The 23,579-nt window shown below is 34.0% G+C and overlaps 1 protein-coding gene across 1 annotated transcript in view; it reads left to right on the forward strand.

Moving 5' to 3' along the window:
* The window catches only part of SLC35F5 (solute carrier family 35 member F5), a 37,907-nt gene that overhangs the window by 5,754 nt on the left and 8,574 nt on the right, over positions 1–23,579 (forward strand). The window contains 12 exon segments of the mRNA XM_030327151.1: positions 2,517–2,579; positions 5,139–5,220; positions 5,996–6,104; positions 6,106–6,184; positions 11,571–11,610; positions 11,613–11,651; positions 12,253–12,340; positions 14,065–14,129; positions 16,058–16,172; positions 19,307–19,350; positions 19,353–19,394; positions 19,397–19,463. Of these exon segments, the coding sequence (XP_030183011.1) occupies positions 2,517–2,579; positions 5,139–5,220; positions 5,996–6,104; positions 6,106–6,184; positions 11,571–11,610; positions 11,613–11,651; positions 12,253–12,340; positions 14,065–14,129; positions 16,058–16,172; positions 19,307–19,350; positions 19,353–19,394; positions 19,397–19,463 (833 nt within the window).

The following is a 23,579-nucleotide window of genomic DNA, read 5'->3' on the forward strand; positions in this document are numbered from 1 at the left end:
TTAATGTGGAGATGAAAGTGAGGAGTAAGAAGAATATCTGGAGTCTTTGGTCATTTGCACACGGGTTGAATAGCATCTAATTAGTGGTAAAGTTGATTGTAGAAATGAATTCTAGGTTTTATTTATTGAAATGAGAATAGCATATTTAGGCCATGTTTCAGATGTTGGCTAACCAAATTACATTCTTTCATTGATAATCAGCACATAATGTGCTGATTCATAGAGTTGAGAGAAATGCAGTTTATATAGTGATGTATCTTCCTGTAGAATAGACACTGAATTTTTGAGAGTGAAGAATATTAAACTGCCTCTTACATTCTCTTCTTTTTCCCATCTCTCTCCTTTTCTTTTAAAATTGTGATAGAATATGCATGACATCAGATTTACCATTTTAGCCCCTTTTCTCCCCCCCTTTTTTATTGTAGTTAGATATAGATGGCATAAAATTTACAATTTTAACCATTTTTAAATGTATAGTGGCATAGAGACACTTTGGTGGCTCAGCTGGTTGAACGTCCCACTTTGGCTTAGGTCATGATCTCACAGTTTGTGGATTCGAGCCCTGCATCAGGCTCATTGCTGTCAGCACGGAGTCTGCTTCAGATCCTCTGTTCCTGCTCTCTCTCTCCCCCTCCCCTCATTCTCTCTCTCTCTCTCTCTCTCTCTCCTCCCCCCCCAAAATAAATTAAAAAAATAAAAATAAATGTATAGTGTCATATAATGAACATTTTAAATGCTCGGTGGCATTAAATATATTCTCTTTGCTGTGCAGCCATCACCACTATCCATCTCCAGAACTTCTTCGTTATCCTGAACAGAAACTCTATCCATTAATAATAACTAACTCCCATTCCCCACTCTTTCCAAATACTTTCTTTCTCTTTTATTTTTTTGGTGTGTATTATTTTTGTGCATTAGACTAGTATTATTTATTGTCTTTTCTGATGAACACGTTCTATTTTTTACTTTGCAAAGGTAATGTATATTATAGAAATGTGTATACATTGTAGTATTACATGTAGGAATATGTTATGTGTATAAATACATGCAATTATTGAAATTTAGAAAATACAGAGGGACAAAAAGAAGAAAGTAAGTAATTCCAACATTCACATAATAACCCCAGAGTATTTTGGCATATATCCTGCCATTCTTTTTTCATGTATTTTCATTTTATATTTTATAAATTGGAATTGTACCATTATGTCCTGTTTTACAACTGGCTTTCTGTTCTTAGTGGTATATCATGAACAATAATGTAGTATTCCTAGAACATTTTTTAATGTTTTTTTTATAGTAGTGATGAATGTTTATTGTTGAAGACAAATTATGGTAATAGAAGACAAGAATAGTCTGTCCATAATCTCACCATTCTAACACCACTATATATTTGATACTTTCTAGAGCTGTGTATTTATGTGCATATATTTAAAATATAGTAGAAATAAGTTTAATATCATTGTCTAACCTGATTTGCCTCCCATGTAACAATATATCATAAACACTTTTCCAGGCCAATAAATAAACATTTGTTATTATCTTTTCTATTTTTTTAACTGTTCCTTGATAATTAGGTTTTTCACTTTCTCTTTTGATGTAAATAATAGGAATATTTTTTATACACATCTGTAGTTATTAGGATAAATTTTGCAAAGCCTAATTGCTGGATAAAAAACTAATGCCATTTTTCAGGCTTTTGCTTCTTACTGCTAAATTACTGTCTATATTTCATATCACTGTTAGCAATGCATGTGATTGAATCCTTACCAAACCCCACATTTATTAATTTGACAGGTGAACAGTGATACTTTGTTTAATCTGCCTACTTTTGGTAGCTTTTTCTTTTATTTGTTGTGTAATAGAATTCTTTTTGAGTTGTCTATATCTTGTTTATTTTTCTACATTGACTCCTTCTTATTGACTTATAAGAATTCTTTTAAGAGCCTGGGCTTTGGTGTTTGAATCTTGTTCTGTCATTTGCTTATTGTTGACCTTGAGCAAGTTATTTAACTTCTTCAGACTTTAAGCAGAGATAATAGGGTAGCTGTGGGTATGAATAAAAGCATGCTTCTGCAGCACTAGCCCAGAGTTCTCCCAAGTGCAGCCCAGGCCCTGAGATCCATTTAGGGGGTTCTTGGTGTTAATACTGTTATCAGTGTAACACTAAGATGTGTTTTGTCTTTTTCACTAACCCACCTGTCCTTTTCCTGCCAATCTGAAATGTTATAATAGTATTGTGAAAAGGTTGTAAGTTTTGTATTTAGACTGACTTGAATTTTAATCCTGGCTCTGTCACTTAGATGAAATCTCTCAGCTTCAGTTTCTTCATCAGTAAAATGAAGTTGATAATACCTACCTTGCATGATTGAATACTTGGCATTAGCTGCTATTTTTATTAATAATTATACTCTTAAAGGTCTACTCTGGATTCTTGATTCTGTTCCTTTGAGCTGTGAATGACAGCAGCCTTACTTTATAACATGAGTTTAATCGTATTTATGTCCCATTATCTGTAGTTTGCAGATGCTGAAGGGTACTTTGCTGCTTGCACAACAGATACAACTATGAATAGTTCTTTGGTAAGTGCTTTTTTTCTCATCAGAAGTGGAATGGGTGGAATTGAGTCATGACAGGAAGGACTAAAATAGCTTTATAGCACCACTATATTAAGATAAATTTCATATATATATAAAAAATAAAAATTAAAAAAAAATAAAAGATAAATAGAAAAAAAAGATATAAAACTAGCTTTTAAGATCTTAAAAACTTTTATTTTTCATATACTTTACTAGATGTGCACATGTTAATAGTGGATTTTCCAAGAAATATATTGTGTTTTTAAAATTTTTTTTTCAACATTTATTTATTTTCGGGACAGAGAGAGACAGAGCATGAACGGGGAGGGACAGAGAGAGAGGGAGACACAGAATCAGAAACAGGCTCCAGGCTCTGAGCCATCAGCCCAGAGCCCGACGCGGGGCTCGAACTCACGGACCGCGAGATCGTGACCTGGCTGAAGTCGGACGCTTAACCGACTGCGCCACCCAGGCGCCCCTGATTATTGTGTTTTTAATATGTGTTTTGGAAGAAGTGTTCTGAGGAATCAATTCATATGCAAATAAAGTATGTTTTCTCTGTAAAAAAAAAAAAAAAAAAAAAAAGATATAGATATATCTTAAAACTGGGTGCCTTCCATAAGAATTGTAACTTAGTACTTTGTTTCCTGGGACCTAGAAGTAAGCAATTCCACCTTCTAAAGAGGGAGGGGAAGAGTGTATTGGTTATGGAGTGAAAATACTAAGGGACAGTCCTTTGTCCTTTGTTTCTTACTAACTTTGTCATTTTGTGTTCATTATTATTATTATCACTTAGAAACAAATATATTTGCTGGACACTGACAATATATAAGCAGATTATTTTCCACAAATTTTTATACAAATTTTAAGAGCAGTTAATATTTGTTAAGCACTTGTTCTAGGCTCTAGAGATATAGCTTATGTTCTAGTGTGTGAGAGTGTGTGTTTGGGGAGGGGAAAGAGATAATAAGTGAACCAGTAAAGTAATTAACATATTCACTTATTTTAAGCATTTATAATCTAGTTGGAGAGAAAGTATGTAGAAATCTGGGTTTTTGTAGATCATTGTTAAGGCCTTTCTGTAAAATGTATTGGTCCAAATGTAGCATTCTATCTTATAAAAATTTTAATGTTACTCTAAAGTTTAACACCAGTTTGTAAAGTACTAGTGTGGTGACTTTATTATTGTTTGCCTTTTAGAACTGTAGTTGTATGCAGGATAGGCTACCAGATGCTCTAAAGAATTTATGAAGCTTAGAGAAAATCTCATTTCTTTTGTCTGGGATCTTTAAAATCAGCAAGGTTAATATCAGTTGCCTCTATCAGCATAGAAGGAAGAGTTGAGGTGGCAGACTATTCTTATAACTACTCTTCTACTGATTTTTGCTGTTATCTGTGAGATGGATATGTCAAAATTTTCTAGACCAAATGCTGTAATGAAAAGTTTAGTGAATGAAGAGACTATGTCTTTTTAAAGATCCTGTTGCCTCTTCATTTACTGAATATTTTTCATTGGCAGAGTTCTATGCCAAGAGCTAAAGGGAAATTAAAACATTTTCTGTTAATTTAAGAAACAGCCTAGTTAAAGAATTGTGCCTTAAATATAGATCATTTAAAGAACATTTGTAAAAACAGAAGAATTCAGAACCATTTAAAAATGTAGACCTTTAACGCATGGTTAGATAAACCTGGCAGTTCTGTTGTCTACCACTTGATTATTTTATATCTCGGCTTCTATAAAAGTATTTTTTAGTGTTTATTTATTTATTTTGTGAGTGAGAGGGGTGAGTGGGGTGGGGAGAGGCAGAGAGAGAGCTAGAGAGAGAGAATCCTAAGCAGGCTCAGCCTGGAGCCCAACTCTGGGTTTGATCCCACAACTGTGAGATTATGACCTGAGCTGAAATCAAGAATCAGATGCTCAACCACCTGAGCCACCCAGGTGCACCAAGTTTTTTTAAATACCATTTTATGAGGTTGTTATGAGGACTAATGGGAAATATATGTTTAACTGCTCTGGACTTGGTGTCTAGTGCATTGCAGGAACTGATAAATGGTAGCCATTTTTTTCTGTGTCCATTAAACCTGTAATAGTTTTAGGAATCTTAACCTTCAGTTGAATTTTAAGTAATAAGAGGAAATAATTTGGCAGATATTTACACATTATATACTTAATTATCTCTTTATTGTCTGCCTTCCCCTTTAACCTACATGATCATTGATGACAGAGACTTTGTCTTCTTTCACTTTTATAGCCCCGTGATCTATAACGGTTTCTGACATAGTAGAAATTTAGCATGTATTTGTTAAAAGAATACATGAAAAGGAATAGGAGATAATCTGTTAGCTTGAGAAAGGGGTCTGTTTTTATAACATTTAAAGGCTAAATATCATAATGTACCAATGCTGTTCCAATATATTTTGGAAAATTCTCTGTAAATATGGTGGTGAACAGCTGTGTTTTGAGCGGTATATATGACTATATACTCTCATCTTAAATTTTAGACAATATATCAACTATTATATTTGCTGTTTATATTTGTTTCTGTTTTTGTTACATTCTAGAGTGAACCTTTGTATGTTCCTGTGAAGTTTCATGATATTCCAAGTGAAAAACCTGAGAACACAAACATTGATACTGAAAAAAGTAAGCAAAATTTAGAATTTTATAACTTAGAAATGGGAAGAAATTTTAGTTTCATTTAAACCATCCCCAAACTTAGTGATTTTGTGGGTTGACTAGGATCACCTGGCATTTCTTCTTTTCCATGTGGTGTTGGCTTGGCCTGTAGTCTTCCAGAAGTTTTGTCTAGAAGGTTTTATTAATTCAACTAGAAATAATTTAAAAATATCAGAAATCTGTATGGTTTTATATTTTCAAATGGACAGTGTCCTCTTCAGCCATGCCACTAAACACCCTAATAGCAAATTATAAGACTTTCTTGTATCTGTGAATGGTGCAAAGAATGTCAGCTTCAGTGTAAGACAGTGTTTATCCGTAATACTCTCTTGCGAAGAGTGAACCTCTAGTGGAGTGTTCCGCATGCTTGACCAGGAAAATAATTCTCGTAAATTGGGTATCTATGAGGAAAAATCCAAGTAAAGTTACACAATAAATGCTAAAATAATAACCATACTATAATCCTGGCCAGGCAATATATGTACATAATTGCAGAACCCTTGCTTGAATATTTGGTCTCATTTTAAAGCCTTTAAAACATTTTTATAGATGAAAACCGTTTTCCTGTTAACCCTTTGAGCAGAGCTGCTCCAGTTAATAATATAACTGCTTTTGTTTGCTGTCCAAGTCTGATCATATATGGATTAAAGAATACACATTTATCAGTAAATTAAAATTTATGGGTTTTGTTGGATGTGAGGGGAGACATTTAATGATTTTGTATTATACTTTTCCTTTTAAGCTCCCAAAAAGTCTCGTGTAAGGTTCAGTAATATCATGGAGATTCGACAGCTTCCATCAAGCCATGCATTGGAAGCCAAGCTGTCTCGCATGTCACATCCTACTGTGAAAAAAAGAATCCTTACTCAAAACTGTAGGGAAACTTACTGCAACTCAAGTAGCAAAAATTAGCTTTTTTTTTTGCTTTGTGGTAGGTCTTCTCTTATTATATGTTTAGAACTTGAATTTTAAGACAGTGTACATACTAACAGTATGCTATTTAAGTGTAATACTGTTAGTTTGCTTAATTGTGACTTTAAACTCAGCTATCTGGCATCATTGGGGAATTTGAGTATCAGAGTCAATAATTGCTTGCGATACCTCAGAGAATTCGGTAATTACTATAACATTATAGCTACTTCTGTATATATTTGGAATTTGACATTGCTTCAGGGTCAGAATAATTAATAGTTATTTTATACTATGATGTATACAAGGGCTAATAAATACCCAGAGAAGAGTTTACTGTATGTATTGATTTTGTCAAAAAAGTGGTTTGGTGGTTGTATAATAAATTCATGTAAATGTGGTCAAATATTTTAGCAACTACTCATAGTAAACATTTCTACAGAATTTTTTGTAGTATTGTTGATAGCTTCTTTATTAATATAGAAACTGAAAAATGTGCTTAAGATTTCATGATAGAACAATCGTGTAGCAAATACTCTTTTTGAATAAGCTGGGATTACTTGTCTGAGTTAGTGAAAACTCTGGAGTTTAGAATTTAATAATGAATTTCGTTGCTCTTTGCTGTGTATGTCATTGGAAGCAGCCTAATCCAAGGTTCTTTAGTATGAGCCTATAAGATTTAAATTTATATTGAACTTTTTTAAACACTAGATAATGCATGCTAATGTCAATATCATTAGCCTGATTATAAGATTTTTTTACTTCCCAGTTTTGCCTCATTGCGTAGCCCACTTTTTTCTATCCTCTTCCTGGATAACATCTAGTTGAGTGTTACTTTGATTAATATATTCAGCAGTGCAAATCAGAAAATCTTTGTGAGTTATGATAATTACATATATACTAAAAAGCTCATACATTTGGATTATGCTGTTAATATGAATTTCCAAATGTTTGCTTATTTTAAAAGAATGTAAGGCTCATACATTTGGATTATGCTGCTAATATGGATTTCCAAATGTTTGCTTATTTTAAAAGAATGTAAGGCAAGACTAAGATTTATTAATTATATGTTACCTAATTTTCAAATGAGACTTGAGGTGGAGAAATAAAAGCATCTATATAGTAAAAGTTAAACCTGGGTGGCTCAGTTGGTTAAATGTCCAACTCTTGATTTTGCCTCAGGTCACTATCTCACACTTCATGAGACTGGGCCTCACACTGGGCTCTGTGCTGACATCATGGAGCCTGCTTGGGATTCTCTCTCTCTGTCTCTCTGCCCCTCCCTTGCTCATGGTCTCTCTCAGAATAAATATATACACTTAAAAAAAAAGAGGGAAAGATAAGAGCCAGATTAAATGGTAGTGTGTGTGTGTGTGTGTGTGTGTATGTGTGTGTGTGTTTAGGGGGGGAGCTGGTTGTGGAATAGGATGATTATATCAGGAACTTCAATTTAAAGGAAGAAAGCTACTTCAAATGAGCACACAGTTTCCCTAGGCAAATTGGTAAAAGGAAAGGCAAATAGGAAAACCTTATGAATTACACAACTTATTGCCTATTGAAACTATATTTCCCTTCTTTGGATAAAGCAATTTTCCAACTCATGACTCTGAGAGAATGTATTACATAGATTAAATACATTACATAGGTACTATTCCATGTAGCAGGTTTATATACAGATAGATATGTGCATATAAAAAGCCTTTTAAAAGTTGTGATGAAATATGTGCTATACATTTGCCATTTTAACCTTTTTTTTTTTCATTTTAACCATTTTTAAGTGTATGTAGCTTTAGTGGCATTAAGTACGTTCACATCGTTGTACAACCACCACCATCTATCAGCAGAACATTTTTCATTGTGTAAAACTGAAATTCTATATCCATTAAATAAGTCCCCTTTATTATCTTCCCCAGCCTCTGACAACCACCATTCTACTTTCTGTCACTATGAATTTGACCACTCTTAAGTACCTTGTATGAATGGAATCATATACTGTTTTTGCTTTTATGACTGGCTTAACTCAGCATAAAGTCTTCAAGGTTCATCCTCATAGCATGTGTCAGAACTTTCTTCCTTTTAATTTTTTTTTAAGTTTATTTGTTTTGAGAGAGAGAGAATGCACACATGCCTGGGGAAGGGCAGAGGAGAAGGGCAGAGAGAGGATCCCAAGCAGGCCTCCACACTGTCAGTGTGGAGCCCAAGGCAGAGTTTGAACTCAGGAACCATGAAATCATCACCTGAGCCGAAATCAAGAGTTGGATGCTTAACTGACTGAGCCACCCAGGTACCCCAGAACATTCTTCCTTTTAAAGGATGAATACTATTTCATTGTATGGATATACCATGTTTTGTTTATTTATCCGTTGATCTGCATTTGGGTGGTTTCCACTTTTGGTAGTCTTTAAATAGAATAGAATAGAATAGAATAGAATAGAATAGAATAGAATAGAATAGAATAGAACCTAAATAAGTTACAAGCCTAGAAAGCTATGTTAGTATTTAGTAAAGACATTTCTATAGAAAGAATAATAAAGCTTTTTGGAAACCATATTTAAGAGAGTGATAAGGTTTGATAAGGTTTAGAGCAGTGCTATTCAATACAAATATAAAGGAGCCTGAAATGTGGTTGTCCTATGTATTTTTGAATTTTCTACAATTAGAAAAAAATTAAAAAAATTAAAATGTTTATTTATTTTTGAGAGAGAGAAAGAGACAGACAGACAAAGCATGAGCTGGGGAGGGGCAGAAAGAGAGGGAGACACAGAATCCGAAGCAGGCTCCAGGCTGTCACCTGTTAGCACAGAGCCCAATGTGGGGCTTGAACCTACAAACCCTGAGATCATGACGTGAGCTGAAGTTGGATGCTTAACTGACTGAGCCACCCAGGCACCCCCCAAATTTTTTAAATGATATTTTAAAAAATTTTAAAAGAGAAATCAAGTTAAGAGAAACAAGTAAAGTTAATTTTAATACTATATTTTTATTTAATGCACCATGTATAAATATTTTAACATGTTATCAGTGTAAGATTGAGATAGTTTATATTCTTTTTCTGTACTAAAATCTTCTAAGCATTTCAATTTCATTTAAATTTCTATTTTTTTAAGTTTCTATTTCTTTTCAACTTCAGTTTTTCAGTTTTAGTTGCAAAACATTTCAGTTCAGGCTAGCTACTTTTCAGTTCCTCAGTAGCTACATGTGGCTAGTGGCTAATGTACAGTGCAGGACAGAAGGAGTTAGTGATTACTGTATTTGCCAGTCCACCTTGAATATCTTTTGTCTCATGAGGACTTATGGTGTTTTAATTTTTCTCTGTAGGATATAATTTGGGTCATATAGTACTTATCTAGAGTACCTTTTATGATAATTTTAAAATAACTTATCACTCATGAAATAATGAAATATATGACTTATTTGTGATAGATTATTTTATTAGTAAGTGGTTGTCCTCAACTCTGGAATAATAAAGTGAAACACTGTAAGGTTAATTTTTATTGGAGGGTAATTGAGATGAATCTTCTTTTGTGATAAGAGTGCGTTGGGTTTGAAAGCCAGAGAATGGGGAGAGGTGAAGAATGGGAAGGTCTTTCTAGAAAGAGTTTATTTATAACTCATGATGAATTCTTAGGAGTTTTGAATGGCTGCTACCTAAGTGATCTGTTTTTATTTCTGTATCTTGTATTAGCAGAGACAGTGAGATTGTTTGGAAAATGAGTATTTATGTGTTAAAGTGGTAAGGAAAGTGGGTCCAGAAAGCTCATGATCACCCTGTAAGTTTTATCGGTTCTTGCAGACAGATCTCCAAAAGATAATTAAGAGTAGAATCTTACTTTTCTAGCACTTGAACCACAAGCAGATTGTGGCTTTTATTGCCATATATGTTTGATACTGTTCATCTTAGCAATTGTTACCTCATTTTCTCGTTTAGAAAGTCAAGTGAAATTATCTAGGGAGTCAGAGAACTACAGATGGTGTCAGAATCACTTTGCTATAGTTTGGCTTTCACTTTGAGTACAGTGTAGACTACATGAATCTACTAGACTCAGCTATCTGCTGCCTTCTAGCAGTGGTCTAAGATATGCCTTTGTTGCTTCGCTGAAATGTGTATGCTAATAATTATAGTACTCACGTAACTAAAAGTTCTGAGAGAGATCAAGAGGTGTACCTTTCTTAAGAGGACATTCATTCTTCAGTGGAATATGAATGTCTAAGTAACAGTGATGCCAAAAACAGAGAGGAGTTAATTGACTTTGATCCAACAGTCTGCTTCTTAGTATATATATGTACTCATGCACATATGTACCCGGAGGCATACACTAGAATGTTCATAGTATCATTGTTTGAAATAGTCAAAAATATCCATTAACAGAAAAATGGATGAGTTGTGATAATAGGCATTAGGATATCTAATAGCAGTAAAAATAAATGAATTTTGGAACACCTGCCCCCAACACACATCAGGCTTCATCAAAAGAAGTCTTACTTCTTATTCCTTAAATTAGGCACAGTATTGAGGATATAAGATATCCTAGCCTGGATGAGCCTAAGAGAAGAAAAAAAATCCTCAAACTGGAAAACTTCCTTAAATTATATCCAGTTATGAGAACTCTTTGTATTGTGTCTCCAAACTGAGTATCAGAGAAATAATCATAATTAGCTAGCAAATTCACATTTTTATTGGACTTTTTTAGATTTCCAAATGAATGTCTTTTTATCTATCAGTCTACCTAGTTGGTAGCTACCTTGATCCATCCCCATAGGCATCATCTCGTTGAGTAGATTTCTCATCATGCTATATTTATCTGTACATATTTTAATATTGGAGAATTTCCCCAAATTCAAATTTGATTTAGATAAACTTTAATAGAATGCTAGAAGTGTTTGGATAAAGCAAATTTTAAAGTTGATACTCAGTTTTACCCTCATTAAAAAAAAACTTGTGGGGCGCCTGGGTGGCGCAGTCGGTTAAGCGTCCGACTTCAGCCAGGTCACGATCTTGCGGTCCGTGAGTTCGAGCCCCGCGTCGGGCTCTGGGCTGATGGCTCAGAGCCTGGAGCCTGTTTCCGGTTCTGTGTCTCCCTCTCTCTCTGCCCCTCCCCCGTTCATGCTCTGTCTCTCTCTGTCCCAAAAATAAATAAACGTTGAAAAAAAAAAATTAAAAAAAAAAAAACTTGAATACTAATTTTAATGAGCTATTGTTAATTTCTTACGGGAAATTGAATAGCAACGATCTTAGATCTAATTGTAAATGCCCTCTTTTTTGAGCTTGTGATTTTTCAATAGAAAGCAACTTTTAAAAGCTCTTATGATAAAATATTTAGGGGGAGAAAAAAAAGGAGGGTCCTATAAACTCTGACAGATGTAAGCATGTCATTCAATTGGGTTCACTTTGTTTTCTTTGTCTTTAGTGGTTTCTGGCAAATTTGTCATATCAAGAAGCACTTTCGGACACCAGGTTGCTATAGTTAATATCTTGTCCTCAACCTCTGGTAAGAAATTTGTCTTCAAAATTTACATTATAACTTGAAACCTTTTTCTGTTGTATGTGTATGTACATATACACACATTTTTATCTTATTACAAATTACATTCATTCTAATAATGTACATTAGTGTGTTGTAACTACATAAATGTTTGTAGTTTTATGCTGTGGCCTTGTACTGTTTACATTCCTTCGACTATGTTATGGCATTTTTTATATAACAACATATTAAGTTTGATGGGCTGTTTTTTGTATTGTGGTTGTCATTCCTTTCACATATTCTTTCTGAAGATCTTTTTCTGGACCCTTTGGCTAAATGTAATTGCTTTTTTCAGAACCATAATTTACCCAATGAAAGATGTTTTATTTTAAAAATTGAATCACCTTCCAAATCTGGGAGAGAAAAAGTATTTTTGAAGCTGTAAAAATAACTTGAGCACACATGCTTGATTATGATGAGGTCATAATGTTACTCTGAATGCTCAATTTAACTCTTATTAGTTTAAAAAAGTAGGGTTATACTTAATCTGTATTGTTGAAATAAACATGATTTAGTTTAAAGGCTGCTTTCCACAGTATTAAAGTTGATGTATCTTTTTTCCCTGCAGGACTTTTTACCTTAATTCTTGCTGCAGTGTTTCCAAGTAACAGTGGAGATAGATTTACTCTTTCTAAACTACTAGCTGTAATTTTAAGGTAAGAATGTAACATAATAGCTAGTTAATTCTGCTTAAAAATATAATGTTTAAAATTTTTCTGTTAGTGACATAGGATAGTTTATATTATACTATGGCAAAGCAAGATGATGAAAGAAGGGTTTATGTGGATATCATGCTATGCAGCCTTGGATCAGGTCCTTCTTTAGTTTTCTAAATGGTCCTGGGGAGAGTAACTGGAGGGAGGGACCCCAAAGCAGCTTTGGTTCCCATTCAAGTGAGGACAGACAGTATACTACTGTGTATTGTACTGATGTTTACATTTAACTTAATGTGGCACCTTAATCCTCATCACCTCCCAAGTTCCTGTTTCCTTCTCCTAAAACAAGTTCCTCTTTCTGTTTTGGTTTTGGGTTTTATATCTCCTAGTAATCAAACGTGCAGTCTTCTCTGATTATTTCATCCTCACATGATCTTTCAGTTGTTTTCTGTATAAACCATCTGGCAGTTTTGAATTAGTGTGTAACATCAGTATTGTCAATAACTGTATTTAAATCTTTTATGTAACTTTGTGTATGTTTGTCTTGTCTTTTCTATGGGTTATAAACCTTTAAAGGCCAGAGCCTTGTTTGCTGCTTATTTGTGCCGCCTGCAGTGTAGCGTAGGGCTTTGCTTACTGACAGTACTCAACAAAGATGTATTGGTTTGATAAAGCTGTTGTCTTTATGAGAAAAAATCAGAAATCAGAGAAGAAAGTTGAATGATTTAATGAAGAGAGTAGTGTTTCTTAGCTGTCAGAGCTGGGTTTGAGTCAGAGCTTTGTTCTTTTTTCCTGTCAGTTTCCATAAGCTCTCTGAGATAGTTTCCTAGGTGAGAACATGATGATCGTATTAGCCTCGTTTGAAAGTTTGGAGCCAGTGTATATAAAAAGCAATTATCACAGGGACTGAGGTACTTGGTAGTCACATACGTGGTAGCTCTTATTACGGTGTGTTTTTCTCTTTTAGCCATAACCATGGTAGTTTTCAGGGGTAGGCCGGTTGACCCAACTAATTTATTATTTAGATGTTATGCCCACTAGAAGTTTATTATATTGCATGTATGATTAGCTAATGTTTTAGCTGAACCTATTCTTGTGTTAGGGGAATACAATATATTTGTATTGGGGAAGTAAATGAAGTTTAATTCGGTTGAATTTTTTGTCAATTTATAATTAATCGTTCAAATATTTAAGTATGGTTTTATTGTTAATTTAGGTTTTACCAATAGGCAGCATTTGTGCTATTGCTAGGTTTGTATGGGTATACTGTAGGCATATCTTCAAAAACAAGTTTGGAAGAGGCTGAAAAGTTGGTTACTTCTTAACCAAAAGCAGTAGGTAGCATAGGAGGTAAGAATACTTACCTAGAAGCAGGCTACCGATAGATTCAGTCCCATCTGTGTGATTTTGGTCAAGTTACTTCATATGTTTGTGTGTGAGTTTTCTCATGTGTAAAATGGTAATGATAACAACAGTAATACCTTTATTATAAAGTAATTTGTACATTTTGCAAGAATTAAATGATTTGAATACAAGTATAGCATTTACACTGTCCTGTTATCATTGTTAAATATTATTAATTAAATCACTAAGTTCTTTGACAGTTTAAGTTTTGCTCAGTTTTGAGCATAGTCTTGATTACTTGTAAATAATTTTTATCTTCATTACTAGCCCTTTTAAGGAATGTATTATTTTGCTTATTAGTAATGCTCTTATTCTCACAGCATTGGAGGTGTTGTGCTGGTTAATTTGTCAGGGTCTGAAAAATCTGCTGGAAGAGATACAATAGGTAAGTAAGTACTTGACTCTGCATTCTTTCTGTTACAGTATACAAGACAGTTTGTACATATCAGTGTTTATGTCCTTGTGTGCATGTATGTGCATGTGCACACACACACACAGAGGGTGGGCACTAATGGGGCCTTTTTTTTTTTTAACGTTTTTTTGGAAATCATGTAAAAAAATTAAAAATAGTTAATAGAATTCTCATATAGCCATCACTCAGATTCTCCACTGTGTACATAGCTTCAGTATAGTTACAAAAATCAGGAATTAACATTGATTATAATTTAGTTAATTTGTATATCCTTTTCATATTTCACCATGTTTCCCATGAATGTTCTTTTTCTGGTCCAGCATCACTTGTTGCACTTAGTTGTCATGTCTCTTTAGTTTCCTTTAATCTAGAACTGTACCTCAGTCTTTTTTTTTTTTTTTTTTCCTTTTATAACCTTAACACTTTGAAAGGATACTGTCCAGTTGTTTTGTGGTATGTTCCTCACTCTTGGTTTGTCTGATACTTCCTTATGGTTAAATTTATGTTGTGTATTTTTGATTAGAATGCCATGGAAGTGATATTGGAAGTGTCCTGATCAGTAAATCATATTAGAAGGCACATGGTGTTGTCCCATTAGTAGTGACTAATTTTTAAGGTAGTGCCTGCCAGGATGCTCCAGTGTCAAGTTACTAACTTTTTTCTTTGCAACTAGTAAGCATCTTGTAGGGAGATACTTTGAGACTACGCACATACCATGTTTCTATTATACTTGCACCCACTAATTTTGTGGTTCACTCATGATTCTTGCCTGAAACATTTAGTGCTATGGTGAACACTCAGTTTTGATCTATTGTTTAGACTGAACAAAAACAAAGATAGTAGAACCCAGTTTTATGGCTTCCTTCTGGATACTTTGTTTAGATATTTGAAATTCATTGAATGGAGCACTGCTTTCTAAACTATCCCTGGTTATTGCCCAGGCATAGTTCATGCCTTGAACTGCTTATGTCTTTCTCACCCTTGAACTGATAGCTATGCCTTGAACTATATCATTTCTCACCCACAGCAGCTTTGTATATGTAAAATGATATATGTATTTGTTGTGTATACGTGAGGTTTTATTGATAGACTTTTTTTGCTTTCTTAAAAAAGTTAAATTTTAAAAAATAGATCCAATAAAACATTGGAATTTGGGATAATTAATTGAAGTATTAAATGTGGTCACTTGGCAGACAGCACATTAATTTAGCTGTTTTTAAAACTTACTTAAATGTCTTTGAGAATGAGTTAATATTAAAGAGAATCAGCATTTATTATGCCCGTACTATACGCCATGTATTAGATATTTTAGAAAACATTAAAAAGTATGTTTGTACTTTTCAAGTTCTTGACTTTAATCATTACCTAGGCTTACAAAATAAAAACACTAGAGAATAAAATAATATTACATTTAACCATGTAAATATTAAATTGTCTAAAATAGAAGACCAGGAGGATGGAAATTCAGTGGAGTAGGAGGAGGATGCTTTGTGGCAGAGGTGGGACTTGAACAGGGCCTTGAAAATGGTAGTACAATATATACTAAAGATGATACATGACAGTGGAGAGGACTGTATAAGCAATGGCTTAACCATTATTACACCAGACAGTGTCAGGTGTCAAACTGAAGTAGCGTTTCAAAATTAAAAAAACAAATAGTTAACTTCCATGGTTTTAACATTATGTGTGTTTGTATAGATCACTGGATGTTTGCACATGCGTTTGTTCACTCTTTAAACTGCTTCCTGAACTCCTGGAGGACATGGAGGGGTGGGCTATAGTTTATCTTTTCATATTTGTGTACTTCTTGAAATAGTATGTGACACCGTATTAGATTTTAAATAAGTGTTGTTGAATGAACTAATGAAAAATGCGTGAACTCATTATGTTGATTTTTACAGGTTCCATTTGGTCTCTTGTTGGAGCCATGCTCTATGCTGTCTATATTGTTATGATTAAGAGAAAAGTAGACAGAGAAGATAAGGTTGATATTCCAATGTTCTTTGGTAAGAATATGTTTAACCTGTGAGGCTATTTACTCTGAATGATTAGCTTAGGGTTTTGTTCTAGAGGGAATAAGGAAGCCTTTCTCTTTTCCTCCATATGATTCTTTAAAACTGTCAGATTTAAGGCTCATGAAGTCCAGTCTCAGTGTTTTCTCATACCTTGCCCTGCATAACTGTGTACCTCTGACAGAAGGCCAGTTTCCTTAGTGTGAAGTAAAGAAAGAAATTCTTCCTAATGCCTTTTTTTGCATTCATGTTTCAGCCTGTGAATCAGATATTTTCCTCATTGATAGAAAGAATTATGCTATTATAAGCATGTGAGAGTATACCTGTTGTATTACACAGTTTAACCATTTTTGACTTTTAGAAGCAAAGAAGACTATTCTAGTCCTATGTACTTTTCATTAAAACTCATGGGACACTTAAAGGCTTTCCTCTGCTCTTTAAGATATAGGCTCTTTTATGACATAGATTTTTCAAATTCCCAAAATGTAGTTTCTTCTGGCAATCAGTTGTTAATTTTTGTAAATAAAATACTGAATATGAAGAACTGATAAGTTCTCATTTGCCTGATATCAGCTGAGTAAAATAGTTGTGTTATCTGTCAGATATCTGTAGATATCTTCTAAGAGTATCTGATTATCAGTATATTAAAAAAAGCCTGGTGATGCAAGTTCAAAGTACAGCTTATGGGGAGATTAGGAGACCAGGAAGATAGTTGTTATAAATTTCCTTTATTTCATACGCATCTGAGAAATAGGAGATTGGACAGATGAGTAGCTTTCAAACTGATTTGCAGAGGATCCTGGGATGGGTGGGAGGAGGTGGAGTTGCATGTATGGTTCTGGTTCTTAGAGCCCTTTGCTGCTTCAGCTGGAACAGCTCTGTTTTTCTTGGGCTTTTGCATTGTAATTTGATTTGTAGAAAATATTTTTCTGCTAAGAAATGTTTGAATATCTTCACCTAAAGTTAACAGAAACAAAACATTGGAAAGCTACCAGACCAGGTGATCACTCAAGTTTAAGTATGGAATTCAATAAATATACCTTAAATATGAAGGTAACTTTAATAATGTCTTATTTTAGGGGTCATAGAAAAATTCCACCTGGAATGGAATGAAATGCTAATATTTTTTGAGTGTGTGTTTTTTTTAAGATTGCAATTTTCAGGAAAAATTGTTAATTTATTCTTATTACATACAGACAAAAAAATCATATGTGATTTTTATATATCATATATGACATGATCTATAACACAATATTGATTTGATCTGGGCTTTATAATAGGCAGGACCAGAAAGAAGTTAGGATTGGGTTGTGCAGGGTTCTTTAGGGATGGAGATGTGAGCAGAGCATAACAGGGAACAGTGAGTGAATCTGTGCGATTGGTGCTGGAGAGCCCACTTTAGGGAAGAACAGGAGGGGTATACAGGCCAGATTCTGGAGGGTGGAAGCAATTGGGACCTTTGTTTTTAGGTTCAAAGGTTGGTAATACATTGGGATTCCATAGACTTGATAGTCCAGGGACGGCAAAGTAGATTTGGTTTTTGATAATGCCAAATTTCGGTGTGTTTGATTACGACAACTTCTTAATGTTGTGTAAGCTTTTCAGATCATGAGTCCCTTCTGTATGTGTGTCGTTTGTTTGTTTTTATTTTATCACTAGATGTCTTAAATTGGGTATTCTAAAAACAGGATATGAACAGGAATTTCTTGTGGGTGATGTATTGAGGGGATGCTCTGCAGGGAAACCTGACAAGGGAGTAGAAAGCAGGATAGAGTAGGGGAAAGAACTGTTATGGTCTCAGTATAATTGAGGTTTGGCCCAGTTCATGGCATGTCGGGGCAGGAGATGGAGAGGGAAAGGAGCCGGTAATGTCTAGGTACTCCTCACAGGCGTCCTCACAGACAGTAGGATTTCAGCCATGAGAGGAGCCTTATGCATCCTCTATGGTTAGTTGTGGGGATGCAGACAGTGTGGGGTGATCACTTCTTGGGAAAATTTGGCTTGTTTGCTCTCTGAGACCATTCTTCAGAGGAGGCAGGTAACTGTGAATCTTTAGGAGTAGATAGAGACTAGGTGCTCCAGTCCTGTAAAGATTTAACTAGCATCCGAAATACTAGCCTATTATTTAGCAACAAATATGAAATATATATTTACTATAACTTAACTTTGAAGAAAGCTCTATAGTTATCTAATGAATCTCATAGTGGATCTGCAATGTTTAACTGTACAGAAAGTGCAATAAAATTACTATAAAATTGTAATTTTTTTCTTTACAGTCTTTGTATTCATAGGGACTCATATAACTTGCATTTCTATAATAACATAATAGCTCACCTTTTACTAACTTTTACTTTATGCTGGTACTATGCTGTATTTTGTAAGTGTTAATCTAATCCTCCCACTACCTATTTAGATATGATTTACACTCATGGATTGGAAAACTGAGGCTTCAAAGAGGTTCTGCATCTTGCACAAAGTTTACACTACTAGTGAATGGTGGAGCTGGATTGGAACCCAGAGCAATTAGACTGCAGAGCACATACAGTCACCACTAAATGTTACAGCCTTCCTTTATGAGTAGTCAGTCTGTCCTTAGTTCATATGTTGAGTAGCTATTTATGTAGGTATGTTCTCTCACCAACTAGTTTATAGGCTCCTGGAAGGCAAGAACCAAGAATGTATTGTTTTGGAAACTTCCTTCATTATTCCGAGCATGCCACAGGTGTTTTATACATAAATATGAGTTGAATCAGGGAGCAGCCATCAACTTCCTCATAATTTAGGCCGAATATCCATATACATACCATATACCAATTGTTTCTTTAGGTTTGAAGACACTAAATTATTAGTAGCTAAGGTTAGCAACCTTTCTTTCTGAATTAAGTAGTTTATTCCATAGGAGTTGCTCCGTGCAGTGAATAGTTGAACCTTGAAGATTCAGTGATCACCAGCTGCTAGTGTAGTTTTTTCTGGTGTTGAGTTGTCCATAGATATGAACCAAAGAAACACAAGTTCCAGTTAAGAAAACCAGTTAGAACTCTTTGTGCAAAATCTAATGTTCTCTAATTATAGAGTTATAAGTTTGAAAATTTTAAATAAATCACAATTACTAACTGTTGTCTCTTTATACATATTTAGGTTTTGTAGTCTGTTTAATCTGCTGCTCTTATGGCCAGGTTTCTTTTACTTCATTATACTGGATTTGAGGACTTTGAGTTTCCCAATAAGTAGTATTAATGTGCATTATCATTAATGGCCTTATTGGAACGGTTCTCTCAGAGTTCCTGTGGTTGTGGTATGTACTATTTATTACACTATCATTTATTAGTTACCAGTTTATGGACTTTGGGATAGATTAAGTATTTTATATTTCTTCTATCTTTTGATGGTTCCTCTTGTGCACCTTCCCATCCCGCACACTTCACAATTTAATAAAGTAACTCTACTAGAGCAAGAACTTTGTCTTTTAACTTCTGTGCACCCATTGTGTAGAGTATTACCTTGCACATAGAAATGAGCTCAACAAATATTTGTTGAATAAATTCTGATGAACATAAATGATCTACATTTGTAAAAGTGTTTTAAAGGTAGAATGTTATATAAATGAAAGGTGCCATTACCTAATGGACATCTAAACTTACGAGGTTTATATTCTAAATATGAATAACATGAGTTCTGAGTGAGAAGTCTAGGGAGCTTTGCTTATTTAGGAGACTTTGGAATGTCTGGTTGTTCATAGATGCTTTTGTTTTTTATCTTAGGGCTTTTCGTGTAGGTGAGCCAGATGTGTAACCCTAAACCTCGATTAACTTGGAATGATAACATGCTTGAAATGTTATAATACCAAGTATGTTGATATGTCATAATGATCCTAAAATAGTTTGAAGACAAAATTATGTGTGGTGTTTAAGAAATCTTTCAGATATAGAGCTTGATACTTAGTCCTGTTTCCATCTAATAGGAACTGAAAAAAAAAAAAAAAAAACAACAACGCAAATTGTACCTAAACTCCTAAAAGGAATTTTTTATTATATGCTAGTTAAGACTACTAACTAGTTTTCCCTTGCAAAAGACTACAACAAAGTAGCCTTTTCCATGGATTTCCTTAATGCTTTGCCTGTACTTTCCCCCTTCCTCAATTAAGGAAATTTCTCTGTTTTCTTGATAGTCTCCCACACTCCCTTTCATTTGTAGTACTGAAAGATTAACTTTCATTTGTAGTAATTTATGTGTTTAAATTCCTTTGCTGATCTAAAACTCTTTGATATCAGAATCCATTTATTCATTCTTCCATCTTTCATTGCATGTATTTTAGGTGCGCATCAAAGAGAGTTATGTATTTTATTTCCTATATTATATATCATATACTCTCTTTCATCCTATTCTTTTCTATCAATTTTGGTATTTCTTTTGTCTCATTTTTCTTGCCTCTCTCTACTCTTGGGTCTGGACAGGTAGAATTACTTTGGTAGAGTTTTGATTGAACTCAGTTGAGTCGTGAAGAATTGTTGATCTTCAGCCATTTTTTACTGCAATTTAAATATTATGTGTACTTAACTATATTTTAATACAAGTTCATGTTTTCTAGTTCTTTAAGTTTAGTTTCAATTAGAAAATTTCAAAGCAAATGAATATATTTCAAAGCAATAATTAAATTTTCTTTGGGTGTTGGCTAGAGAAAGGGTTTAGTATGATGCTTATTACATTAAGACTCATAGTAAACATGTACTGTGCCACCTGTAAGTATTAAAATGCTCATTCTTATTGAGAGCTTTATTTTAATAAACATATACAATAGAGTTTTATTATGTTTAGCAGAATTTGATGTAGGTTCTGGAGGATGATCAAGCATGACATGTAATTTCTCTATGTGAGTTTTTAGTTGCTCCCTTGGAAAAACTTACATTTAAATAAATAATAACATGTTTTGAAATTTTTTTAATATAACTTTTTTAGAATGAAAAGAGTAATTCATGCAAAGGTATACAAAAGGGTGTACAATGAAAAGGAAATCCTGTTATCTCTTTTTCACTCCAAATCGCCATTCCTTTCTTTCATAGACAACCACTGTTAACTTCTAAGCCGTCTACAAACTTTTCTGTATGTGCAGAAAGGTGTGTCAGTCTCCTAATTACCACCCCCCACTCCAACAAATTGTTTTATTTTATAGCATACTATAGATAGTGTTCTGTACTTTGGGTTTTTTTTCACAGATTATCTTATAATCTTCACATGTCAGCACTTAGGGTTCAGTTCATTTTTAAAAGCCTATGTATAGTTCTAATACATTATGTTCAATCCATTATGTACCTAATAAGTAGAAGAATAATGTATGTTACTGGTTCCTTATTGAGAGGCATTTTAAGTTTCCATTCCTTTACTTTGTAAATAAAATAGCAGTGAATATTCCTCCTATATGTCTTTGGGTATTATGTAAGCATTCTATAGGATAAATATCTGTAAGTGGAAAACACTGAGTCAATTATAGGGACTTTAGATTTTGATAGAGAATTGCAATGTCATTCTCCACAGAGGAAACACAACTTATATTCCCAGCTGTGTATATGTGAGTATTGATATATGAGTATATGAGTATTGTTGAATAGTTAAATTATACAAAGTCATATATTATGATAAAAGCTATATTTATCCTTACCTAGAATGGATTTTTCAGGATCTCAAGAAGGTTTAGTTTTCAGATACACTCTAATACTCGAGTGTTCAGAGTACTAATGATAACACGCAGTAGCAGCAAACCAGTCAGTGAAGAAACAAACGTATCCCTTATACTCTGGGTGTTCTTGGCAACAAAACGAGTATAAGAAACATATCTCTCTATATTTTACCTTTTTTAAATTATAAGAAAATACACATTTCTCAGAATTCATAATTGCATGTATAATGATTCCCTTCTTTGGGAGAAGCAGGGTTATTGTATGTTTAACTGTAAATGGAACAGTAAACTTCAGTGTACATAATCAAGGGCTGAGTAGTAAACTACAGATTTAAAAGTATGGTTGTGAACTTTTTTTTGTAAATTAAAGATGTGTTCTTGTCCCTCACTGTTTATTTTTAAAAAATTGAGGTGTGCTGTAAAGCGCATATACTGTACCATTTGTATTAGATGTTGAATGGTAGCACCTAGTTCTCTGTCTCAGCGTTTCCCAGAGTGTGCCCCTGAAATGATAATAGATGATAAAAGGATTCAGCCATCAGCTAAATTAGGAAAAGGCAGTATAAGTCAAATAGTTTTCTTTTTCTGTATTTATTTTGAGAGAGAGAGCATGCACATGCAAGCACAGGCGGTGGAGGGGCAGTGGGAGACAGAATCCTAAGCAGGCTCTGTGCTCTGCGCTAAGCTTGATCTCATGACAGTGAGATCATGACATCAGCTGAAATCAAGATTCGGATGTTTAACCAACTTAGCCACCCAGGCACCCCAAATAGTTTCCTTTTTAATACTTCATCTCAGACTCTTTATGATAGTACTTTGTGTTACAAGTCTCTAAGTACATATGCTGCATTACAAAAGGAAAAATTGACCTCCTGAACTGTCTTTTCACAGAGCAGCTAGCTCATAAGTAGTGGAACCACTAGTACTTGAGTTCTCTTTCCTGCATTAAGAACTAATGGTATAGCCTCTAGTGAATATGTTGAGTGACACTTTATCAAGATAGCCTCTTTTATTGCAGGATAGCATTATTAATACTAATATATACTGAGCTAGAATTTACTAACCTAGAATTTCCATGGGTCTGTAGTCACAATTACATGCATTACAGTTTTATCTTGGCTTATAATTTCTTTTTTTTCTTTTTTTCTTTTTTAAAGTAACCTCTGCCTGCAATGTGGGGCTCGAACTCATGACCCTGAGATCAAGAATCTCATGTTCTACTGACTGAGCCAGCCAGGCGCCTTGTTTTCTTTTCATACAAATTATTAGTCTGTATAATGGCTTACCTATTTGGTATAATGCTTTCTTTCATTTTTTTTTTTCTTTCAACTAAACAAAATCATGTGCAGATTGCTATTTCAAAATTTGATACCCAACATTGGTAGTTCAAGGGGAAATAAAGTGAAGAGCTTAAATTTGGTTAGGACATTTGCTAGAAAAATGGAAAGCAATAAAGAAGTACCATTAAAAAATAACCAGTCATTTTCAATGCTGAGCCAAACCAAAAGAACAACACAGGTCAGAAGACTATTTTAGTTTTCATGAGGGTGAGATATTTTTGGTTTGGTGAAAGACTCACGTGTTGGCTTATCACTTTCTTAGAAGTCTGTGGTGTGAAGTATTGTCCTGCAGTTTAATAAGCTGTTTCCTTTGTTAGCTAAGTATCGTCATTACAAAACTATGAGAACTCTTGCAGCAATTTTATTAAAAATGTTAATGAAATAGAAGCTATGCATC

This window comes from Lynx canadensis, chromosome C1 (assembly GCF_007474595.2).
Source record: "Lynx canadensis isolate LIC74 chromosome C1, mLynCan4.pri.v2, whole genome shotgun sequence".
NCBI lineage: Eukaryota > Metazoa > Chordata > Mammalia > Carnivora > Felidae > Lynx > Lynx canadensis.